The sequence below is a fragment of the Prionailurus bengalensis genome, chromosome C2 (assembly GCF_016509475.1).
Source record: "Prionailurus bengalensis isolate Pbe53 chromosome C2, Fcat_Pben_1.1_paternal_pri, whole genome shotgun sequence".
Classification (NCBI taxonomy): domain Eukaryota; kingdom Metazoa; phylum Chordata; class Mammalia; order Carnivora; family Felidae; genus Prionailurus; species Prionailurus bengalensis.
In genome coordinates, this window is record NC_057350.1 from 89,809,780 (window position 1) to 89,831,224 (window position 21,445).

A 21,445-nucleotide genomic window follows, 5' to 3' on the forward strand; every position below is an offset into this window, starting at 1 on the left:
GAAGGAGAAAGCAGGGAACAGAACAAGAAGGAATTGGAGGCCATGTTAGAGACAGGTATCCTGAGGGCAACGAACATGAGAAGGAGATTGGAGAGAAGGAGATTGGATGGTGCTTGATGGGCTCCTGGAGATCAAACCCTCTTGGCCCTCAATCCCCCACCTTACTCCTACCCACAGGATCAGACATTCTTCAGAATTTGTGCCGGATTCGGATGCTTTGTAAGAACACAAGAAGTTTCATGTCAATTATTAACAGTTCACCTTCTATTAATAGGCCACTCTTACTTTGATATACCAATGTCTGACACTGTGGTCTTGTGCTCCAGTGACCAGGTAAACCCACTGCCCCTGAGGCTAGTTCCCCAACATAGCCCCTAGGTGCTGAAGATCTGTCTCCTGTTTCTCCTGAGTACGTGCCTTGAGCACCCTCAGTAATCACTAACTCCAGGCTTCATAGCCAAGGTCCCAAAAGGTTATGGGTCTTTCTAATACACATAGGTCTGACTGGTCTTCTTCCCCTTCCAGACCTACTTTGAGTTTACATGTCCCTAGAATAGCATTACCTAGATGGACAACATAGAATGTTAATTCCTCAAGATGTTAATAACTGAAAACAATATTATGGTTGAGTCAAAAAAACAAATAGTTGAAGAGGTTTCTATGCTATAACCTATCAGAGCTCATAGAATATAGTATTGTACATATACATATATACACATGCTATAGTGTTTAGTAGCATTTCCACACTTAACCTGCAAATCTTAGTCCATATCTCAAGCGCTAGTGAATTATGGGGCATACTTTGGGAAATCGTCTTAGAAATACAGATTTCTGACTTCCTCCCATAGTCAGACACCCACTCTCCCTGTCAATAAATGGTCTTTACTTTTATTCTCTCCCCTGAGCCTCAAACCTACATTCTAGCCCCATTGGCCTTTTGCCATTCTGTAATCAAGCCAGGCTTCCCCAACCTCCAGGGCTTGACACAAATTATATCCCCTTCCCAGAAAGTTCTTCTGCCTCTTCCCTACCAAGGAAAGTTATTCTCATTTCAAGACCTAACCTGAATAGCATGTCTATGGTAAAAATTTTCCCCTATTGTTCAGGGCCAATTACTCCTACCTCTATGCTCCAAAAGGACTTCGCAATTGCTTCTGTTGTGGTATTTGTTACGTTGATTACAGTTCTGAGCTCACCTTCCTTTCTCTCCAAGCAAACTATTCTTCAAACTACTGTTTGTCCATTTATCTGTCCCAAGTAATCAAATTTTGAGTAAATGTATGTTTTATGAATTAATGAAAGAATGAAGGAATGACTATCTTGAAGTCCACAGGACTCACCTCTACATAACACCCTTGATAAACATAAATAAGTGTCAAATGGAGGTCTATTGTAGCCACAAAAGGTCAATCCCAAGGAACAATATCAGGATGCCAAGTAAACTCTTATAGCCCCCAATTACCGTTTTGCTTAACATGGAAAAAAATTAAATTTTATATCGAATGGCTAAAAAAAATGGAACTAATTCCAGTCCTAATATAAAACTAACATGAACAGTCTGACAGTATTTCATGTATCATGTGAGTAGTAGGGGTTACCTTGCTTGTGGTCATTCCCTGCAAGCTGGCCTCCCAGAAGAGGAGCAGGCCGCTCACATGTAGTCATAGAAACCAGCCCTTGCTGAGCACTTAAGGCAATCAATTCTAGTCAACCACATGGCTTGGACCCCAGCCTCACCAGCTGCACCAGGGAGTGTTGAAGGCTTCCCCAACCATGAATACGCCTTAAGCTCACTATGTCAAACCAACCACAACCTCCAGGCTTGGACCTTAGCCCCTAATTCTGCCAATGGAAGAACTAATGCTTCCCCAGTGAAAACCACTTGGCTGGCAGGATAAGGATGGACTTAAAGTCCTGCCAGGTCATTTTGCTACCAAATCTCTACCCTTGAATATGCCAGAGGAGGAGCCAGTGCTGCCTATTCATGTAGCTAGAAAGCCCCACAGTCCCAGAACCTGGTTCCCCTCCCAGAGACAGATTCTCATCCCTGCTAGATCAAGTATGCTGTCCTGGAACGCCATGAACAATGGGGGGCCAAACACCTGCTACAACATCTGGCAGCATACTGTCTGGCCACTCGCCCTTGTTTGCCTAACCGAATATAACCATTTACTGCACACATAGTGTGGAAGAAAATTGGGTCTGCACTGTTGGTTGGCCCCTCCTCTCTTCTTTGGTGAGAAAAGTGCCAGGAACAGAGGAATTGGTGGTCTCCCCTGCACCACACACACACACACACACACACACACACACACACACACACACACACACGAACTAGAGCTGCTTCAGGAGCAATGCCACCCTAGCAGCCACTGCCACCTGATGTGTTGGGAACCTCACTTACCTTCTCCACCTCACATTCAACTTACTCATGCTAGTTTTAACCAACGTCTACAATCACCGGGGTGTGCATACCACAACAGAGCAAAGCTGGACCAGATCATCCCTGAGAAGCTAACAAACCCAGAAAATATCTGGATATATAACAGGGAAGAAGTTCAATCATTAGAGAGGGCAGACTGAACTTCTAAGACTTTCTGCTCTTAGTGACTAATAGAGGGATTGAGCTTTTTCATTCTGGTTACTAATCGGTACTTCAGACTGAATTTGGACACTCTGGGGCAGGAGGGAAGGGTGTCATGTAATTAATACCTAAGCAATAGGACACTGTTGAGGGAATGAGAGTAACAATATAAGCTTTCACTTACTCAGCACCTATTATGTTCTAGTTACAGTACCTAACATTGCTAAATGTTATTTCATTTAATTCCAAAATAGCACTAAGATATTTCTCTCCCATTCTATGAATGAGGAAACTGCAGCTTAGGAAAGTTCTAAGTTAAAAGAGCAATGAGTCAAAAACTGATTAAAGCACACCGATCTGCATCCGAACATCCTTGAGTCTCTCTAAAATTGTAGCTGCTAGTATGAAAATGGTCATGGGTCAACTTATTATGGAATAGGAGCTTTGAGGAAGTGGGCAAGCCACAAAATACAAATAACAAATAGCCACGTCAAAACCTAACCTTAATCATTTTCCATTGACTTTTCACATTGGATATTGCTGTCCATCGTTTCTATGCATTAGGTTTACATGAGTCTGTGAACCAAACTGCCTACTTAATGGTCCTCATTTTTTTTCCTAGTTGTAATCCTATCCTCCCTGTTGATGAAAATGGATGATACACATCTAAATATGAACAGCAGAAAATTACAGGGCAACAGCAAAAGCAACCAGAAGATCTAAGAAATGGGAAGAACCGGTCTTCATAAACATAATTAGAAATAAAACTTCTACTTTGAGATAGTGGGTCTCTGTTGTTACTGGGTTATGGACTCATGTTAAAATAATACATTTACAACTCAGTTCCAGTCTGTGTAGTATCCTCTATACCTTCCTTCACACAACCTTCAAGACATGATTCAGTTGTCTCCTAGATTTCCAGGTTGGATAATGTTACCTCCTCTCCATTTCTTTAGCTCCCTGTGCATAATTGTGCCACTGCCATGACCACCAAGGTTTCTGACCCTTCCTCTAAACTGGGAGTTCTTGAGGCCGGGCCTAGCCCTTCATCATATCTTTATTCCCTAGCATGTGTGTAACACATAAGGATACCCAGCAAAAGCTGGACTACCCAAATTGAATGTTTTCATCTTTATAAATGCTCAGATACATGATATTTAAAGCTGGGGTTTAAGGTTTCAATCTATAGAAAACTATACATCCACAGATAGCAATATCCAGCCATAAACACCATTAGGGCCCAACCCCAAATTTTATAAATTAAGGCCATTCATATTGAACCCATTATACCTCAAATTTCAACCCAAGACACAGTTAATTCTGTGGCCCATCTGTATGTCAAACAAAAATTCTTAAGTTCTAGAAACTTCTGAAGTGATTTCAATGGTTGGTGATATTCAGCACATATTGAGCAGTAGACATGTAGATTTCCCTTAATTTTAAATGACCCTAAGTAATTCTAACTTCACTATCTCCTAACTGGTCTTCTTTTTTCCCCAATTTCTCCTGAAATGTGTGTTTTTAAGATCTAGGGCTTCTCCTACAAGCTGTAGGACCTTGAGCTATCATTTAACATCACTGACCTTCAGTTTTCTCTGCTTGACCACCTTTAAACACTGCCTTCATGGTTTCACATGAGATGACACAGAACTCTAACGCTTGCAGAGACAGAGGTCAGCAGGACTTACACTAGGACCATCCAGGCAATAGCAATCAACTTTGGAGATTCCAAATACAACTCGTGTAGATCAGAAAATATTTTGTGTCTGAATAACAAATTAAATCCTCATGGGATGGTTGAAAATATTGTGTCAAATGTTAACCAATCATCAAAGAACCAATTTACAACGAGAAAAAAGTAGTCAAGTTGTAAATATAAGAAAGATGGCTGTTGTAAATCTTATCTTCAGTGGAATATACATAACTAAACATGTAAAGCAGAAGGGAGACAGAGCACAAGGAAATCAAAAAGGAAAGGATCTGTTCATTAACAATTCCTGGCACTTAATGTGGAGGTAAAAAGAGCATATGCCTCCCTCTCAAAGCCTTGGGGAGGGAGGGACTATGCTAGGATCCTTTCTGATACCTTGTTTTGCTGAATCAGTGCCAGTTACTTCTGAGAAGGTCCCAAAAGAATTTCTTTCACATTAGTTCCATATATTTCCCCAAAGATACAGAAGAATGTCAAAACACCAGCAATTATTCTAAGGCCTGAAAGTCTCAAATGACAGATCTTGCTGCCACATCCATTCTCCTGAAACATGAATTTTATCACGTCAATCCCTGCTCAAGGACTTACAGCATCTCCCTCCTGCTCTCAGATCAGTTAGTGCTATTGAGCATCTCATTTAGGGCACAGCCCTCCGCTACCTACAAGACTAACTGAATAATTAACTTTTTATTCATTTAAAAAAAGTGTTTAGTGAGCAGCTAAGTGGTAGAAGCCATGCTGGGCATTGGAAGGAATAAGCAGGTGAATGAGGCATAGTTCCTGTGCCAGAGAAGCACAAAGTTTCCTGCAACTTGCAAATGGGTAACCATAACCACAACACGCTGTGGTAACTTAACACTAAAGATACATGTGCAGAATTCTGGGCAGCCTAAGAGACGTACACACATCAGTTGGGCCTTCAGGGGTGAGTAGGCATTGATCAGAAGCAGGGAAAGGGTATTCCAGGCAGAGGGGACAGACTGTATCAGGCTGACCTAAGTAAAACACAGAAAACAATGAGAAAAAACAGACTATTACCTTATACTATTTGGTACTTCATTAAGTGTTAGAGATTTTTAGCAGAGCAAAGATCAAGAAGGTTGGACTGGGGAGAGTCAGTCTTTGCTTCTGTTATTCCAGCGCTCTCCCCAGGTAGCATGGAGGACAGAAAACATGCAAATTTCAGAGAAGCATCTGGGTCAGAATCACAGCTCCACTAAAAAGGGTGTTGTAGCCAAATTAACAGTGAAATTCACAGCCTTTCCTCAACCTGCCCATTGAACAGATTCTAGCTTGACTTCCCTGCCCAGAAGTCCAGGAAAAGTCTTACTCTTCAAGACCATTTATTGTGGGTTTTGAAACGTGGAGTCAGGATTGGGGCAGGGGAGTTAAAGCCTAGAGGTGCACCAACTAGGTCACAGTGCTGAGATGAACAAGGCTCAGAACCAGTGCAGGAGATCATCACAGAAAGGTATAGGGAGCCTCACCGTGACATTCTAGAAACCCAAGGAAAGAAATTCAATTCTGAAACTATTTTTCTTGTACATTAGTATATTGTTTTCTTTTGATTTTTTAAACCAAAACATTGTACAGGACTGGGCTCTGTGGGTTATGGCTTTACAAGAATCATATTAAAGAAGGGCTTAATTTAACCTCTTCACTTTCCTTATCCACAAAATGTGAACATGCATATCTGTGAGATGTGATGAAGATGAAATGATTAATGTAAAATTATGGTAATTAAAGAAGATACTTTCTTTTCCATTCTTATTCATGCCCTTTCATCCAATTCATATACTTTAATCACCTGCTGCTGATGATATGCCCTGTTAAAGCTGTTTACACAATCCCTACCCATCTTAAATGTTTATCATGTTTAAGTCTGCCCAGCATTCCTGTTCCGTTTTCCCCAGCCTTCAAATATAATGGACATATTGTAGAAGCTTAAGGTGTACACGCATATATATAATTCTCACTACAATAAGGTTAACGCATCCTTCACCTTGCATGATTGCCGTTTTTTATTGTTATGGTGAGAACATTTAAAATCTACTCTTTTTAAATTTCAAGTATATAATACAGTATTGTTAACTGTAGTCACCATGCTGTACATGGTGCTTAGATGCTTAGAACATACTCCTCTTATAACTGAAAGTTTGTAACCTTGGACCAGGGTCTCCACATTTCTCCCTCCCACCAGCCCCTGATAACCACCATTCTACTGTTTCTGGGAGTTGAGGTTTAGATTCCACACAAGTGAACCTTTTTGCTCTTCTTAGGACAATAGCGCCAACCCTCTGCCTACAGGCGTGGTCAATCATGAGGCCTCCTCTTGGCCCAATGCTGTTGTACGTGCGGGCCCAGCACCCCAGCCAGGCTAATCAGAGCGCTGCTTAGGATTTTTTCAAACTGGAGACGGGAAAGAGGTTTTTCCCCTCTGAACTTAAGACTTTGAAGATTTAAGCGCAAGCAGCTAGCAACCCTAATTCCAGCCACCAACTTAGAGAATTTTGAGAGAATGAAGCCAACCTGTAGAGAGAAGAAAGCAGAAGGGGAGGAAAAAAAAAAATAAAAAAGAATCCCAAATCCCTGGTCTTCCTAGTGGCTGATTATAGGAGTCAATAGATGTATACCTATTTGCTAAGCTAACGTGAGGCAGTTTTCTCTCAGGTGCTGATCAGAGAGTGCAGGCTAACACAGGGTCTTCAGAGATGGCACTCAACTCCCTTCCTCCCTGCGGGCCCCCAGGGCTTTTCTTTGGGCACCTAGAGCATTACTGCGTGTGCCACACAGCTAGCCTCTGGTGACATAGGTTTGCCTTTGTCAGGTGAACTTCCCCCCGCCCCCAACACTGTGCTTCTTAGTGCCAAATGCCTCATCACTAAGCACTTATTGGGTACTCAATAAATGTTTCAATCTAACATCCTCATGAACTGTTAGAGACGAAAAGAGTCTTAGAGAATCCATTGTAAATAACCTGGACACTCAGAAACGAACAATGATATTTTTTTCTTTCTATACTACTACTCCCTGAAAGGAAGTTGGAAGATGATCTTGTAATATATACTGCATTTCTTCCCCAGTAATCGAAAAATGGCATACCAAACCTGCCCACATGTAAGTATGTACACGTATATATGCACTCCAACAGATCCTATAAAAGGGAATAGTCACGCTCAGGATTTCTGAAACTAACTGTAATTCATTTTGTCTGAAGACACCAAAGCATATCCTATAACCTAAACTTTATGTGAATACAGCAATAGATATTCAACACCTAATAGACACGCATCACTTTTGACCTAGCAATTCTACTTTGGGCAATTTACCCTAAGACAAGAATTTGGAAATGTTTGGAGATTTAGCCATGAGGATTTTCATTATAACAACTGTGAAAAGTTGCAAGAGATTAAAAAATACCAAATTACTTACAGGGAACTGGTTAGAGAAACTGAGGGCCTATTCATACAATGGGATTCCATTTTTTAAAATCATGATAAAGATGTCCACACTGTTGTTAAGTAAAAACAAGTAGGTAGTAAATGGTGTATATACAGAATGGTCCCATTTTTTGTGTATAATTAAATATATATTGGTAAACAGAAAGGCTGGAAGAATATACATCAAAATGTCAACCACATGTATCTCTGGATTATAGCATCATACATGAGTTTAATACTTTTTTGCTTATGTTTTGGGAATTCACCATGAATATATATTATTTTTGTGTAATAAGGAAACAACAGGGGCCCCCCTGGATGGCTCAGTCAGTTGAGCATCTGACTCTTGATTTCAGCTCTGGTCATGATCTCCTGGTTCGTGAGATCAAGCCCCATGTTGGGTCTGTGCTGACAGCGCAGGACCTGCTTAGTATTGTCTCTCTCCCATTCTCTCTCTCTGCCCTTCCCCTGCTTGTGCTGTCTAAATACATACATACATACATACATAAGAATGACTTTTTAAGTATACAGAAGAAATGTCCTTAGAGAACATCTAATCCAAAATCCTGATCTTGCAGAAGAGGAAATAGAGGCCTAGGGAAGTATGCCCATGGTCCTACCTCAGCAAATGGCAGACTTAGCACCTCAAGCCCAGGGTGGATTTTTTTCCACCAGACCAGGCAACCACCATCATGGCGGCTGTGTTCTAAACTCCCAGCTGCCTTCATTTAACTCTGTATTCGGAAACAACCATCCTGACACCCGCGCACACATACATGGGAGCAGCAGCAAACAGAAACACCTCGAATTTCATCTCCTGCTTCAGTTTCAGTGCTTTGAAAGACAGTACTGACATCACTTCCCGGCAGTGTATTATAGGAGGGCGGTTATTATGAACCTGGGACCACATTCTTCAATTAATAGGCAGAGCATAGGTTTCATATTAGTGAAGTCATATTTTTGCAGCTGCTCTAGTTCAATTCTTCCCGTTTAATTTGCTACCTTTGTGATTTTAACAAATGGAAAGATGATGTGTGTTCATTTATAATAATTGGCTATATGCTTCCACTAACAAAAATTCGAGGATATTCAGGAATCATAACAGACTATGACCTGTAAGTTCAATTTCCAATGGTAAAACTCCCCTGACCAAAGTGGATGCTGATGACGAACTAATGTGCTCTGTAACAATCTGTTTTGAGCATTGAATTGACCTGTAAGTGTTCCAGATACTGCCTGACGAAAATGGGTTTTATTATTTTCCATTAGCAGCTGCTACAGCAAAATGAACTGCCAGTCCACAAGGGAAATAAAAGTGCCTCCCTCTTTGCAGCAGTCTCTGCTGCAAATGTAAACAAAGCCAGCTCCCCCTTCTCCTCCCCTCCCCCCCCACCATTGAAATTTCTGCACTCAAGGGCCATGGCTAGCAAATCCTGCCTGAGTCCATGGCATCTCATTAAAGCTTAATGGCATTTAATTACAGTATTTCCAGAGCACCTACTATGCACTTGGCATTTTGCTGATGTTGGTACGTGGGGAAGTAGGCAGAGTGTGCAGGGAAAGAACACTGGAAAGAGTGCTCTCTGCCCTCAAAACTGCCCCTGAACCTTCCAATTGGTTTTCAGTAAAAGAACAAATGTCCATGCTGTTAGTTTCATATACAGAGAACTCTAATTACAGCAGCCCAACAAAATAGATACCACTGTCCCTGTTCCACAAACAGGGAAAATTAAACTTGGAGAGGCCAAGTAATGGGCACAGCTGACAAGTGATGGAGTTGGGCCTCAAATCGTCTCACTGGCACGAAAGTCTGCACCCTTAGCAATACCCTGAATGATCCCCAAGGGCATAGGTCACAGCCAATGAAGCTCACTGTGGTGCAAAGGACCAGAGAGCTGTCAGAAGACCTGGGGCCTAATCCCAGCCCAGCTGCCAGCTCCTTGTGACTTAAGGCAGGTGACCAAACCTCAGTTTCTTTCCCTCGTATGGGGGGAAAAAATGTGCAGCCCCCAACTGGACTTCAGTACCTGAGACGTTCCATGGCTAAATTTGCCTGGGATAAACTATGGGCAGGTGTTAGAGATCTCCTCTGCCTTATCCTCTGTTGTGTCTCACATGTATCAAGTCCTTCAGCGTGATCTTTGCCTCTACAAGTTAACCGCAGGCCTCGCACAATCTTTCCACTTTCGGCATTTACAATACTGCAAAATAATCCCCTTTTTGGCAAATGCACACATACCTGCACATAAGGGAGCTACACAACCATTTAAAGGAACCATTTTTTCAAAAATGTTTGACGTTTCCTTCCAGAGAAAAATCTCACCAAGGTGTTACACAAAAACAAAACAAAACACACACACCTACTCTGCTGGCTTTGTTCCTGCTTACCTGCAGGTGTGAGAAGGTATGAAAGCTTAACCCAGAGTTCTTTTCTCTGAGCACCCTTCTCCCGCTACTGTCTCCCTGGGTGATCCCCAATTCCACAGCTTCAACACTCCCCCAATACGTGCGTGGTTCCTCAGTCTCGGTCTCTAACCACAACTGCTCTTGTCGGGCTCCTAACCTGCATTCTGAGCTGTCTGCCTCGCAGCAGTACTCTGACACCTCCCTGACACCCAAGCCGAGAACCCCAAACCCGCCTGTGTTCCAACTTTCTGTTCAAGGTACCACCATCCTCCCAGGCTAGATCAAAACCAGTAAGCAGCTTTCTCTCTTTCTTCCTTCATGCCCTTCATCAAACCTAACAATTCCCTCTCTGATGCACTGTGACCCACCCCTTCGTCTCCCTCATTGCTACCAATGTCCTAGTTAAATGCTGACTGCTGCTCCCTGGAACTCTTAGCCTCCTAACTGACTTTCCTGCTTTCAGCCTCTCTCCACCCCAATTCATTTTATGCGTCATAGAATTCCTACAGTGTAGCTCTGATCTTCCCACCCCTCAGAAACTGCCACCACCACAGCTGACAGAAGAAAACACAAATTTATAGAATGCCCTCCGTGGTTCAGTTGCCACTAACCTCGCTAGCCTTGTGGCCACTGCTCCGGAGAACACTCCCATTTTTCAACTGAACGGGACTGTCTACAATTGACAACACAGGCTCTTTGGTCTCCTTCCATTAATTTTTTCATGCTATTTCCTGACCCTGAAGACCCTTAGTTCTTGATAACAACACTTTAAAACCCTCCATCCACGTGGGGGCCCAGCTTGATGTCATTTTCCTATGACGCCTCTCCCTTGTTTGCACTTATTAAACAGTCACCCGGGAGTGCGGACCACTTCTGCCATGGAGCCACACTGCACCGCAGACTCTCTAACAGAGAGGGACCTGGCAACAGCTTACTTCCATTTCTTCTCGCCCAGTCTTCGTGTCTGTCAGATAATTTAGTTATACATATGCTATAAGCCTAACAATACATAGATATTTAAATTACCTTTTAAAGACACAAACTAGAGGCACCTGGGTGGCTCAATCAGTCAAGCGTCTCTTGATTTTGGCTGAGGGCATGATCTCATGGTTGGTGGGTTCGAGCCCTGCATCGGGCTCTACACTGACACCATGGAGCCTGCTTGGGATGCTCTCTCGCTCTCCCTCTCTCTCTAATAAAACTTAAAAAATTAATTTAAAAAAATAAAGACACAAACAATAAGAAAAACACAAGTCTTTACATTTACCCACCTATTTCCATTTCTGATGCATTCACTCTTCGGCCAGTTTTACTCCACCACTGAAGCAAATCCCTCTGAGCACTCCTTCTACCTGGCACCCCACAATTATTTGGTTTTCCAGTCTGTCTGGCAGAAACTGGAATAATTCCTGGCCCTGTGTGGGCCTCAAAGATTGTTTTTTCTGGTTTTAAGGTGGTTCTTTCCCCCCTCTTGAAAATAGCTCTTTCACATGCACACACCCATCGGTACTCAGTTGAATGTTCGAGGGGGGCCCCTTGGCAGAGCCCCAGAAACCCCTGTCTGTTCAACTGTCTTCTTTCCAGAGACCCACCCTGCAAATTCTTGCTGCCACGGCCTCCCAAGTGCCATCTCTCAATTCAAAGTGACCACTAGGACCTGCCCAGCCTCCCTCTCCATTCTGAGGGCCTGGAAACTCTCCAGGCAGTGAGGTGACCATATGGCCCACTCACCTCATCTGTTTGCCACCCCTCGGGCATCACTGCCCTTTCTTACCTCATCCCGAAGGCTTGAAAACTGCTTTTTCATCTGTTTTCATCCTTCTTTTCTGTTGTTCCAGGCAGCAGAGTAAAGCAATGCCCGCGGCTCCCTCCTGACCAGCATAGCAGTTTTATTGAGCCCCACATTTAAAGATCCCTTTCAGCTGTTACTGGGGAAAAGTCTCTGAACAAGCTGGATCCCACTGAAAATTGCAGAGAAGATTCAGGTGCCAGGCATAAACAGCCTGCCTTGTGGATAGTGCCAAAACAAGGGCTATTCCTACCTGAGAAGTCCGTGGTTAAATCCTTAGTTGTAATTTCCTCCAAGAAAATAGTGCATGACTAAAAACAAAGAACTCTTGATACATATCTGGAATACAGTCTGGAGCACCCAAACCTGGGGGATAAATTCCTTTGTGGGATCTGAGAACCTAAAGATCCATTTCCTTAATTGCAAAGAACTTTTACATACCAACCTGTTACTCTTTTCCAACATGAATATAGGAGGCCATCACGTTTATGATGCATATATTTTCCAATAAACCAGAATCCAGAAAACCCATACATATATTCCATAAATTGGACCCATACAATGAAAGGAAGATTTCCCTCATGACTTTCCTAATTCCTTTACTTCCTTCTTCTTATCTTTACATTTTAGCATCCCACTTTATCCAAAAATTCTAACTCCTTAACCTTTTCTCCAGGCACACCTGGGGCTGTTGGCTGTTACAATGAGAGCAGCACAAATACACCCCCCTCACGTTCTAGCCCCATCTTTTAATCAGCCTGACATATTTCACTAATTTAAAACTACTGAAAACCGGGGCACCTGGGGGGCTTAGTCCAGCATCCGACTTCAGCTCAGGCCGTGATCTCACGGTTTGTAGGTTTGAGCCACATGTCCAGCTCTGCGCTGATGGTGTGGAGCCTGCTTGGGATCCTCTCTCTCCCTCGCTCTCTGCCCTTCCCCTGCTCATGTTCTCTCTCTCAAAATAAATACATTTTAAAAAATAATAAATAAAATTGAAAAAAAATAAAACTACTGAGGGGTGCCTGGGTGGCTCAGTCGGTTGGTCATCCAACTTTGGCTCAGGTCATGATCTTGCATTTCGTGGGTTTGAGCCCTGCGTCGGGCTCTGTGCTGACAGCTCACGGCCTGGAGCCCACTTTGGATTCTGTGTCTCCCTTGCTCTTTGCCCCTCCCCCCCTCTCAAATATAAATAGACATTTAAAAAATAAAACTACTGAAAGCCATTCTCTCCTAGATCTCATCTACTCCTTTCATCCACGGTAGGCACTCTGAGAACAAAGACATGGGCTCCCATGACCTTGGGGGAAGACCAAGTATGAAGCAAAGAAAGGTCACCAGCAGGAAAACAGCCAATGAGAGTGCAAACTACAGCTCCTCTAGGACTCCAGAGCAGGAGAGAGGGTTTTACAGATGAGAAATCTGAGGTTAAAAAGAAGTGGAGTCACTTGCCCAGAGTTAACACGAATACCACAAAATTAAGATTCTAGTCCAATTCTGTTAGTTGCCAGAGTTGTACAGAGTTGCTGTACTGTCCCCAAACTCCTACATTTCTGCCATATATTGGACAATTCCAAATGGTGTCAACTTCTAGACCTTCCACATATTTATGGATGACAGTTGTGTAGACGGCACAGTTTAGATGCCCAATATCGACACTCTGAGGAGTTTCAGAATTTTTGAGTTTTGGGTTGTGGTGTTCTGAGTTTAGCTGCAAAGCTCTGATTGTATAGTAATCCTATTTCTGGCTGAAGCATAATCATTTGGAGGGACTCCTTTCTTTCCCCAATTATTTAATAATATTTATTGAATAGTGATTGAATAGTGATGTCACCCCAGGACTAAAATGACATCACCCAAGGCTGCCAGGCCCTTCTGAGTGAGGAATGGAGGTCTGAGAACTGGGAGTGGGAAGAACGTGCTGCTACTGGAAATTTGATGCAGTGGCCATTCGTTGAGACTAACTCAGGTAGATCCACACTTCAACTTTGCTGTCTAGTTTGCTGAGGATTTCTAGACAAAAATCACAGTGTGCATATTAAGGAAGGAAAGGAGGAAGGAAGGAAGGAAGAAGAAAGGGAGGAAGGATGTAAGGGAGGGAGGAAGGAAGGTAAAAGAATGAAGGAAGGAAAGAAAGGGAGAGAGAAAGAGAGAAGGAAAAGAAAAGGAGAGAAAGAAAAGGGAGAGAGGGAGGGGGGAGAGAGGGCCATAAAAAGAGAGAAAAGAAATACTATTCAAGGTTTCAGAGTAAAAGGGAAAATCCCTAGGATCACAGCCAATTGTCATGGGAGAGATTTTTCTTCCTGATCTATTTTTGGCAGTCAGTTCAGCTTCATGCATCATTGTTTTACTTATGGCATGTGCAGTAGCCAGAGAGAAACCTATAATATCTTTTCTGTCTGGTGGGAATCTTATATTCCTATGCACGGTGACAAATGTCCTGATCACAACCATTTTTTTTTTCCCTCCAGGCATCATAGTGTTTTAAATATCTCTGAATCTGTGGAACCCACTTAAAAGGAACAGGACTCTCACAACATACCAAACACAGAGACCACAGTACAAATTAGCAGACAGTACAGAACAGTTAGAGCCACGTCATTTTTACAGAGGCTGTCTGTGAATGTGGAGCCATGGAGTATGAAGAATGGGAGAGAACAAAGGGGATCTAGCCTACAGAGGTATCCGTTCTGAGAAACACTTTTTTTCTCCTCTTAAAGTGAGACTAGTACTCAAATATTTAAGCAAGGGCAGAAAATTAGATTTAATTGTGGGAAAAATAATTACAAACGGCTTAAGTCAGCTTAAGATTTTCACCTCTTTCTCCTTTATGTTCCTTTTAACCTCCCGAAAAAGGCCATGTTTTGAAGTCATAGCTTTCGAATCGCACTAATTCACTGCTCCAGTTGTTTTTATCCCTTAGTGGAGATTTTTTTTTTTTTAAGGTGAACTCTTCACAGGAAAATATCTGTGACATTAGAAACTGACTCACGTTTCCGAGTTTTTCATGAAACAATGACATTTTTTCCCTTTGATGCTCTCATCTAACTCCACAGGAAATTTTACTACCAAGCTGCTTTCATCTCTTTCCTGGTTTGAAGATAAATGATCCTTGGTCTCCTTTAGACCCGCATAAATCACAAAGCAATCTGCTAAGAGATGCCGGTGGCAAGCAGCTTCAACTAGAATCAAAAGGACAGTCAAAAATATCCATACTGCTCACACAAGGAGTAACCGAGGCCGAGCAATCCAAACACCACATCCCCCTTTCTTATACATACAAAGCATGGCACATGGGGCTTGTTGAGAAGCATGAATTAGCTCATCTGTGACACACAGCCACCACGGCATCTGTTACAGGTAACTGCGAACTGCTCTGCTCTTTCCCACCGGAAACCAAATTCTTACAAGAAATGTGTTGATCAAGAAATCCATTTCTTTGGGGTTTTTTAATTATTGTTTGCTTTGTGTCTTATTACAAAGGCAACATAAATGGGATACCAACCAGAAGAGGAAAAAAAAAGTTATCACCCATAATCCTGCCACCCAGTGAATTGAAACATTTCCATTTGCCTGTGTGTGTGCGTCATTTTTCTAGAAGGCCTATTGGAGCAGAGGTATCATTTTCCATCACTCTTGCACTTAACAAAAGCATTTTCTTTGTTGCACACATCATCTTCCTACTTGCCCGGGGGTGAAATCACATCAGGTGACCGCACCTATATTTATTTAACGTGTGCCCTGTTGGATCATGAGACATTGAAAGACAGCATCAAGAAGCCCTTACTAGCCCAGGCTCTGTGAACAAACTGGGCTTGAACCGAGTTCTGTCATTACTGGTTCAGAGACCTCAGGTTGATTCCTCTCTATCTTGAGGCCCCCAATTTTATCTGTATGTAAAACTGGCAAAAATGCTGGCCTCTCCCTAAAGGAGAGGTTTATCTGGGGAACCGACTGGGATGGTACATGTAAAATCCATAGCATCTGGTCTGGTTCATAGGAATCACTCAATGGATGTTTACTGTTTTTATTAAAAATAAAGAAATTTATTTTTTAACCGATGCAATTATGCAAGAAGATAAAAGAGAAATCCTTCAAAGTACTTAAGAGGAATGAGATCTGATCTGCAATTTTGCTCATTATTATATAACTTCCCTACTTATATACCCTCTCTTCTCAGACACAAGGTTAACAGCAAAAGAGCCTGCCTTAGCAGGCCACGGTGCAGGGCTGAGTTCTGGTCCTGCAAAGATGGGGTCACTATTTCGCTCTAGTCACCCAGAACTGTAGCACTGAGAGGGGAAACTTAGACATCCGTTAAGTCCAACTGCCATGTTGTGTCAAAAGGAAATCGAGAACTTGAGAAGGGAACTGCTTTGTCCTTGCAGTGAACAGGACTCAACCAGCCTCGCAGCTCATTTGACCTCTGTTCATTGCTTCCAGTCCGCCTCAAGTCTGGCCTTGTTTACAAAATAATAAGGATATCTACAGGAACTCACGTAATGAACTTAGCTTCCCAGCCCTGAAGTCTTTCTTGGCCTCTTTGCTTCGGTGGTGAGGTCACCTTTCCTGGAAATCCCTTTCTTTCAGTAAACCCTCAGGCCTGCGTGTGGCAATGAGATCAGCAGAGCCAAAACTAATGATTACGTGCTAAGTAGAATATGCTCAATCTTTGATTGAGCTCAGTCAAAACCACACTCAAATCTAGAATGTCATTTTCTTATATTTCAGAAACAGGGGACCCTAGTGTTCTTCCTTATTTACTCTTTTCCTTTGTTTTCCCAGTTGCCTTCTATATCTGTGTGTTTAATTATTCATTCTTCTCCTCTGCCTAGAAGAACCAAAATGTTTCTAATAGATTGTTTCAAGGAAGTTACAATTTGACCTAAAACAGGAAGTGCTCACTATTTCATAGTAAGGAAATCTATTCTCAAGAAGACAATCATAACATACCAAGAGGTTTTATTAAAGTACGAATAAGCATCTGCATTACGGTTTATCTACAAACCTATCACTACAGCTGATCAGAAAAAAATGCGTTTCCGATTAAGTTTATCAAAAGAATCTTTACAAAGGCTCAAAAATCTCCTGGCCTCTACCTAATCAGTTGTCTTTACCTTGCAGGTGTATGTAGCTTTGTTTTTACCCATCAGCATGTTAAAAACACATATATTTTAGGTTCTGTGCATTTTTGACAGAGAAATTGCAAGCTATGTGAACATAAAACTCAGGATTTTCAAGAATCTAGCTATAGAAGTTTATAACTTTCTGCATCCACTAACACAAATTAGCTTAGTTGAGTGTTGCTAAGTAGAGAGAGAGAAGTAAAAATGATGTTCAATTAGCCGTTTTTAATATGAAAATTAATTGCTTCAAAAATGCAGGTAAATGCTTGGTTCTCTGGGAGAGACTTAAATGTCACCAAATTACAATACAGTTCAACTCACACCAAATCTCCACACGTTTCAAACTAGTGTTAGTTGAGTTAATAAGATGTTTACTGGGTTCACTTTTTTCTTGGTAAAACAGCATGAGGTTTGTAAGAATATCTTATTTCTCATGCTTGCTCTTGGGAAGACTGATTCCTTGTTCTCTTTCCATATGCTATATTCTCTACTATGCAGAACTCACCTGTCTGTAACCATCCCCAACCCATAGTCAGGGAAGAGAAGTTCTACTTTGCACATTATAGTTAAATAAGATCAATACATATTTATGACGCAGCCACTGTGTGCCCAGTGTAATACAAGTTGATGTGAAAAATGGAAAGACCTGTGCCTGAATCATGGGATTTACAAGTCACATCATATTTCTTTGTGACCCTGGTAAGTGCAGCCCAAGCGATGAACTCAGGGAAGAGGGGGGCAGGGGAGCACCCTAAGAACAATCATGGGCTCTTGGCCAGCCTCTCCCGACCTTCAGAGAGCTGTGGCAGGCCAGGGCAGGCCCTCACTTTGGAGAAGCCAGTTTCTAAATCTTGTACATCAGCATCTCTCAATAGTTGCCACCATTGACCGAGCTCCTGCTTTGGGCACATTTAGTCTTTGCAACAACCTTGTAAGTAGGTATTGCGATTCCCCGCTTCACAGGTATGGAAGCTGTGGTATAGACGGCGCTCGTTGTTTGAGGTTAAATAGCTTTACAAAAAGTGGCAAAGCAGGCATTTGAAACTCAGGACAATGACCACAGCCCCACTTTTCAGTCAGATTCTAATCACCTGTTTTGCCAGTCTCTACCTTCCACCTCTCCTTTGTCAGTGCCTCCAAACTCCTTCCATTCGTGAAGGTCAGGCTCATAAAGAAATGGAAAGAGGGGCACCTGGGTGGCTCAGTCGGTTAAGTGTCTGACTTCAGCTCAGGTCATGATCTCGCAGTTCGTGGGTTCGAGCCCCGCATCAGACTCTGCTGGCAGCTCAGAGCCTGGAGCCTGCTTCAGATGCTGTGTCTCCCTGGCTTGCCCCTCCCCCACTTACACTCACTCATGTGCACTCTCTCTCAAAAATAAATGTTAAAAAATTTTTTAAAAAAAGAAATAGAAAGAGCTTTGAGCTAGAATGTAAACCTTGGTTAAAGCCATCAACGTCTCTTTCACTACCATTATTGCGCTAAGCTGTATAACATAAAATGTTGTTGCCCAGAGTTGTGCTAAAGATATATTGACTAAATATAAAACTAGCCCATTAACTTTTAAGAATTTTCTTCTCCAAATCCCGTAAGGAATACGTAAATTAATTAAGCTCTGGTGTTATAAACCAGAGATAATCAGTCTTAACCAGCTGAAGAGCCACTATGTCATCCCAGAGTCAGAAAACCACCAAATAATTAAGCACATTTCTGATATAAAAAAGCACATAAACATTTTATTATAAAATAACAGTACATTCATTCAAATGGCTAAATAAAGGTCGCTGTCTGATTCTCAATATTTTTCATCTCAGGAAGGGGTTTGGAATTAATATCAGGTTTCTAGGGCCCATCAATTCTTCTGCTACCAACCAGGCTGGTGATCTAATATCAGGGAAAATACTCACTAACTCAGTTAAGATTGATTATTTCAAAAGGGTAATAATAGCATGTAGGCTACTTTTAATTTGTTTAGTGACTTTGTTTTTCCACAGCCTGGGTCTATATGTCAGCTCCATAACGTTGTAGCAGATTATTTAACCTCTCCAAGCCCCCATCTGCAAAATGGAGGGAATAAGGGCTTTCTCACAGGGTTCTTGCAAAAGTCACTTAAGGCACAGTGCCTGGTATACAGTGAATGCTATTCAATAAAGAGTTGCTATTTTTCAGAAGTGTTTATGGGAAAGAGAAAAAAGTCATTGGGGGCTTAAGGGTTGCCTTTCTAGGGCGGGCAAGGATTGGATTGGTATTTTCATCTTTAATTTCTTTCAGAGGTACTTGTATTCAATATTCATCTATCATGACTCCAGGCGCACGTTGTAGGCCATTAACACATATGGTTCCGGCTCCCGTACGAGAATAGGGATGGATTGCTCAATAAGAATTGCTATGTTTTTATGTTTTAAGTGCTATTTTTCCCTGAGGCTTTCAGCATGTCACTCTATTTCAAAAACAAGTGGCCCATGTGTCTTGAGAACCATGTGCCGTGGCTCACTGTCAGAGATTCTGTTTATTCACGGAAAGGTCATCAACTGGAGAGAACCTTATTTTTACTCCAGGCTGGTATGCATAACTACAAAGAGTCTGGGTGCTTAATGGTGCTTATTGCCAAGCCGTCCTGAAGTCAGCGATCCTTTCACCATTAATTCATGGGATTAACAGGCATTACTCTGAGTGTTGCATAGGAAACTCCTCTTGGTTCCCTAAATATATTTGTGTAGTGCCAGAGGACACGTAAACTGAAACACTGATGAAAATTTTTTTCTTTTTTTAATGTTTATTATTGTGAGACAGAGCAAGCAGGAGTGGGGGAGGGGCAGAAAGCAAAGGAGAGAGAAAATCTCAAGCAGGCCCTACGCTGTCAGTGCAAGTGGGGCTCCATCCCATGAACCGTGAGATCGTAACCTGAGCCAAAATCAAGAGTCAGGCGCTTGAAAGAGCTGGACGTCCGGCTTGGGAGCAGGCACCTTCGCTTCACGTGCAACCAAAGAGCGATTTAAAAATGGGTGATGTTGAGAAGGGCAAGATTTTTGTTCAGAAGTGTGTCCAGTGCCATACTGTGGGAAAGGGAGGCAAGCATAAGACTAGGCCAAATCTCCATGGTTTATTTGGGCGAAAGACAGGTCAAGCCCCTGGATTTTCTTACACAGATGCCAACAAGAACAATGGCATCACCTGGGGAGAGGAGACACTGATGGAGTATTTGGAGAATCCCAAGAAGTACATCCCTGGAACAAAAATGATCTTCGCTGGCATTAAAAGGCAGGGGAAAGAGCAGGCTTGATAGCTTATCTCAAAAAAGCTACTAAGGAGCAATAGTTGGCCGTTGCCTTATTTATTACAAAACAAAAATGTCTCATAACTTTTTTTATGTGTACCATATCTAAATTGATCTCAGACACCAGAATTCAGATCATGAATGGCTGAGAGAATATTTCTTTTGGACAGTCCTGATTTAAATAAGATTGGCTTGTGGTTAAATGAATATGATTTGCTTTTTGAACTTTGATAGTAATTCTGGTTCAGCAAGTGCTGTCACTGTTTTCCCCTTTGAAAAATATGATTGGAGTTGATTAGATGTTGAGCTTTTCACAGAGATGGTAAATGCCATCTCTAAACTTACAGGAGATCGGTTTTATATTTAGATTTATATAACTGGTTATATTAATATATTTAAATACTGAGGAAATCCCTTCACTGTATCAGAACAGCAAGACTCAGCTGTGTTTCAAGTTGTGTTTGTTAGCCTGTTAAAGGCAAGGGCTGAAGATAAGCTGGCAATGTCCACTTTATCTTTTTAGTCTTAACTACACCAATTTAATTAAAATTCCCCGCATCTAAAATGCTGCCTTTTGCTTAATGAAAGGCATTTTAGTGTGGTTTATGTATAATATTAAATAAAGAATATTAACACGTCTCACATTTTATAGATGATCTGTAAGGTCAGATGCTTTTAAAATTCAATGTGATAAGTTATAGCAACAGATTTGGCTTGTGAATTCTTTACTAAGTTATAATTCAGGATTGTCTTCTAAACAGCTATTCAAAAATACAACTGTGGAATTACCATATGTATGATTGGTAATGGTGCTTTTGCTAACTCGTTAGAAGGGTTAAAGTAGAGGAGATATATCATCAGTACAAATTTGTAAATTATGTGATAAGGCTTAAGATAATTAAAAACAAAATCACAGATCATGATTTTTCTAATGTGCTTGATCTAATGACTGATGCCAAAATTTAAATACAACAGTCCTAAGTAAAAAAAAAAAAAAAAAAAAAAAAAGAGAGAGAGAGAGACACGCTTAAGCTACTGAGCCACCCAGGCGCCCTGAAAGTACTTTTTTTCTGACTCTATTATGAAGGACTTGTGAGTTTGTGAGTTTGCTTTGC

At 41.8% G+C, this 21,445-nt stretch overlaps 1 protein-coding gene across 1 annotated transcript; it reads left to right on the plus strand.

The window, feature by feature from the left end:
• Positions 1-20,015: 20,015 nt before the first annotated feature.
• LOC122491714 (cytochrome c-like) lies at positions 20,016-21,253 on the plus strand. Its single transcript, XM_043594872.1, has one exon. The coding sequence runs from the start codon at positions 20,055-20,057 to the stop codon at positions 20,334-20,336; it is 282 nt and encodes a 93-aa protein (XP_043450807.1). The 5' UTR covers positions 20,016-20,054; the 3' UTR covers positions 20,337-21,253.
• The last annotated feature ends 192 nt before the right edge of the window (positions 21,254-21,445 follow it).